The sequence below is a fragment of the Capsicum annuum genome, unplaced genomic scaffold (genome assembly GCF_002878395.1).
Source record: "Capsicum annuum cultivar UCD-10X-F1 unplaced genomic scaffold, UCD10Xv1.1 ctg32188, whole genome shotgun sequence".
Taxonomy (NCBI): Eukaryota; Viridiplantae; Streptophyta; class Magnoliopsida; order Solanales; family Solanaceae; genus Capsicum; species Capsicum annuum.
In genome coordinates, this window is record NW_025838878.1 from 51 (window position 1) to 4,062 (window position 4,012).

At 36.8% G+C, this 4,012-nt stretch overlaps 1 protein-coding gene and 1 pseudogene across 1 annotated transcript; one reads left to right on the plus strand and one right to left on the minus strand.

The window, feature by feature from the left end:
* Nucleotides 1-360: 360 nt before the first annotated feature.
* On the minus strand, nt 361-1,319 carry LOC124891206 (ribulose bisphosphate carboxylase large chain-like). The gene has a single exon (XM_047403018.1). It carries the CDS (start codon nt 997-999, stop codon nt 361-363), a length of 639 nt encoding a protein of 212 aa, XP_047258974.1. The 5' UTR covers nt 1,000-1,319.
* Nucleotides 1,320-1,798: 479 nt separating this feature from the next.
* Nucleotides 1,799-3,288, plus strand: LOC124891205 (annotated as a pseudogene).
* Nucleotides 3,289-4,012: the final 724 nt, after the last annotated feature.

Here is a 4,012-nt window from a genome sequence, read left to right on the forward strand (position 1 = left end):
ATATGATCTCCACCAGACATACGTAACACATTTGCTAATACCCGAAAATGCATACCATGATTTTTCTGTCTATTAATAACAGCATGCATTGCACGGTGGATGTGAAGAAGTAGACCATTATCTCAGCAATAATGAGCCAAGCTAGTATTTGCGGTGAACCCCCCCCCGTTAAGTAGTTATGCATTATGATCGGAACGCCTAATTCTCTAGCAAATACAGCTCTTTTCATCATTTCTTCGCATGTACCTATAGTAGCATTCAAGTAATACCCTTTGATTTCACCTGTTTCAGTCTGTGCTTTAAAAAGTGCTTCGGCACAAAATAAGAAATGATCTCTCCAACGCATAAATAGTTATGAGTTCACGTTCTCATCGCTTTGGTAAAATCAAGTCCGCCGTGAAGACATTCATAAACAGCTCTACCATAGTTTTTAGTAGATAACCCCAATTTAGGTTTAATAGTACATCCCAACTGGGGACGACCGTACTTGTTCAATTTATCTCTTTCAACTTGGATCCCATGAGGCAGACCTTGGAAAGTTTTAATATAAGCAGTAGGGAATCGCAAATCTTCTAGACGTAGAGCGCGCAGGGCTTTGAACCTAAATACATTACCTACAATGGAAGTAAACATGTTGGTAACGGAACCTTCTTCAAAAAGGTCTAAAGGGTAGGCTACATAAGCAATATATTGATCTTTTTCTCCAACAACACGCTTGATGCGGTAGCATCGCCCATTGCAATGATCAATATTGGTAAGTCCATCGGTCCATACAGTTGTCCATGTACCAGCAGAAGATTCGGCAGCTACCGCGGCCCCTACTTCTTCAGGTGGAACTCCATGTTGAGGAGTTACTTGGAATGCTGCCAATATATCAGTATCCTTGGTTTGGAATTCAGGAGTATAATAAGTCAATTTGTACTCTTTAACACCAGCTTTGAATCCAACACTTGCTTTAGTCTCTGTTTGTGGTGACATAAATCTCTCCCTACAACTCATGAATTAAGAATTCTCATAACATCAAGGTCTACTCGACACGAATTACGCGTTAATGAAACTTTTCATAGGAATCGTTCAGAAAATTTCCAACTAATACTAATATTATCAATTAATCGAAATGGTTGATTATTAGACCATGGTATTTGATTTGCCAAATACATCATTATTGTATACTCTTTCATATATATAGCGCAACCCAATTTTTATTTTTTACCTTTTTATTTGAAATGGAAATACCTAACTAACCTAAATAATAAGAACTTCCCCCTTGACAGTGGTATATGTTGTATATGTAAATCCTAAATGTGAAAATATATGGAATTCCGCTATGAAAGGTATAAAAAAGAAAGAAAAATGCAAAGAAAAGAATAGTCTAGGCATAAATCAATATGATGAAATTTAACTAAAAAATAAATAAGAAAAATACGAAGAGGAGCCCATTAGATCCAAATAGTGAATCTTAATAGAAATATAAAATAAAGTTCAGGTTCGAATTCCATAGAATAGATAATATGGATGGGATTGTCTATAATGATAGACAAATGAAAGACTTTCTAAAGATTCTGATTCATCCACTTGAGATTTTTAAATTAAAATAGGTTAGGTGATCTTGCAAATTAACTCAATCTCATTGAATAAGTAAACAATTGAATTGGTTCAATTGCATGGTGCCAACAAAATCGAGTGCTAATTCCCATTTTATTGAATTAATCGATCGACATGCTAGCTGACATTTACTTTGCATTCGATAATTTTTTGAAAAAACATTTCAACATATTTATTTATTTTATTATTATGAGAATCAATCCTACTACTTCTGGTTATGGGGTTTCTACGCTTGAAAAAAAATCCTGGGGCGTGTCGTCCAAATCATCGGTTCGATACTAGATGTAGCCTTTCCCCCGGGCAAGATGCCGAATATTTATAACGCTCTCGTAGTTCAAGGTCGAGATAGTGTTAGTCAACCAATCAATGTGGCTTGTGAGGTAAAACAATTATTAGGAAATAATCGAGTTAGAGCTGTAGCTATGAGTGCTATAGACGGTTTACCGAGAGGAATGGAAGTGATTGACACCGAAGCTCCTATAAGTGTTCCGGTCGGGGCGGCGACTCTAGAATAAATTTATAATGTGCTTGGAGAGCCTGTTGATAATTTAGGGCCTGTAGATACTAGTACAACGTCTCCTATTCATAGATCTGCGCCCGTCTTTATACAGTTGGATACAAAATTATCTATTTTTCAAACAGGAATTAAAGTAGTAGATCTTTTAGCCCCTTATCACCGTAGAGGAAAAATTGGACTACTCGGGGGAGCTGGAGTGGGTAAACCAGTACTCATTTTTGAATTGATTAACAATATTGCTAAAGCTCATAGGGGCGTATTCGTATTTGGCGGAGTGGGTGAACGTACTCGAAAGGAAATGATCTTTACATAGAAATGAAAGAATTTGGAGCAATTAATGAAGAAGATATTACAGAATCAAAAGTGGCCCTAGTTTACGGTTAGATGAATGAACCACCAGACCTCGTATGAGAGTTGGTTTGACTGTCCTAACTATGGCGGAATATTTCTGAGATGTTAATGAGCAAGATGCACTTCTATTTATTGACAATATCTTCCGTTTCGTCCAAGCAGGATCTGAAGTATCGGCCTTATTGGGTAGAATGCCTTCCGTTGTGGGTTATCAACTGACCCTAAGTACTAAAATGGGTTCTTTACAAGAAAGAATTACTTTTACCAAAGAAGGGTCCATAACCTCTATTCAAGCAGTTTATGTACCCGCAGATGATTTGACCGACCCTGCTCCTGCTACGAGATTCCCATATTTAGATGCTACTACCGTACTATCAAGAGGATTGGCTGCTAAAGGTATTTATCCAGCAGTAGATCCTTTAAATTCAACGTCAACCATGCTTCAACCTCGGATCGTTGGTGAGGAACATTATGAAACCGCCCAACGAGTTAAGCAAACATTACAATGTTACAAAGAACTTTAGGACATTATAGCTATCCTTGGATTGGACAAATTATCCGAAGAGGATCGTTTACTCGTAGCAAGAGCGCGAAAAATTGAGCGTTTCTTATCATAACCCTTTTTCATAGCAGAAGTATTTACCGGTTCTCTAGGGAAATATGTTGGTCTAGCAGAAACAATTCGAGGATTTCAATTGATCCTTTCCAGAGAATTAGATGGTCTTCCTGAACAGGCTTTTTATTTGGTAGGTAATATCGATGAAGCTACCGCAAAGGCTATGAACTTAGAAATAGAGAGCAATTTGAAGAAATGACCTTAAATCCTATTATATTGACTCCTAATCAAATTATTTGGGATTCAGAAGTGGAAGAAATTGTGTTATCTGCTAATAGTCGTCAAATTAGCATATTACCAAATCACACCCCTATTTGGATAGCTGTAGATATAGGGATTTTGAAAATACGCCTTAACAACTAATGGTTAACAATGGCTCTGATAGGTGGTTTTGCTAGAATAGGCAATAATGAGATCACTATTTTAGTAAATGATGCGGAGAAGGGTTGTGACATTGACCCACAAGAAGCTCAGCAAACTCTTGAAATAGCAGAGGCTAATGTGAAAAAGCCTGAAGGGAGGAGACAAAAAATTGAGGCAAATCTAGCTCTCCGACAAACTAGAACACAGGTGGAGGCTATCAATCCGATTTCATAACTAGTTAGTATGACTAGTTAGTAAGTTCGAATAATAAAAAGAAATTCTCTTTCTAATCCTATTTAGATTCTGTCGGGTGAATACAATCAAATACAATCAAACAGAGGCCAATTCTGATGCAAAAATTCTAATTGAAAAATGAAATAGAAAAGATACAAAATCAAAAAATCAATATCACTAAAGGTGGATCGTAAACCTTATTAGATACCATTGACTCTAGTATCTAATAAGTTTTACCTACTATTGGATTTGAACCAATGACTCCCGCCGTATGAAAGCAGTACTCTAACCACTGAGTTAAGTAGGTCATTTATCATTCCAAAGAG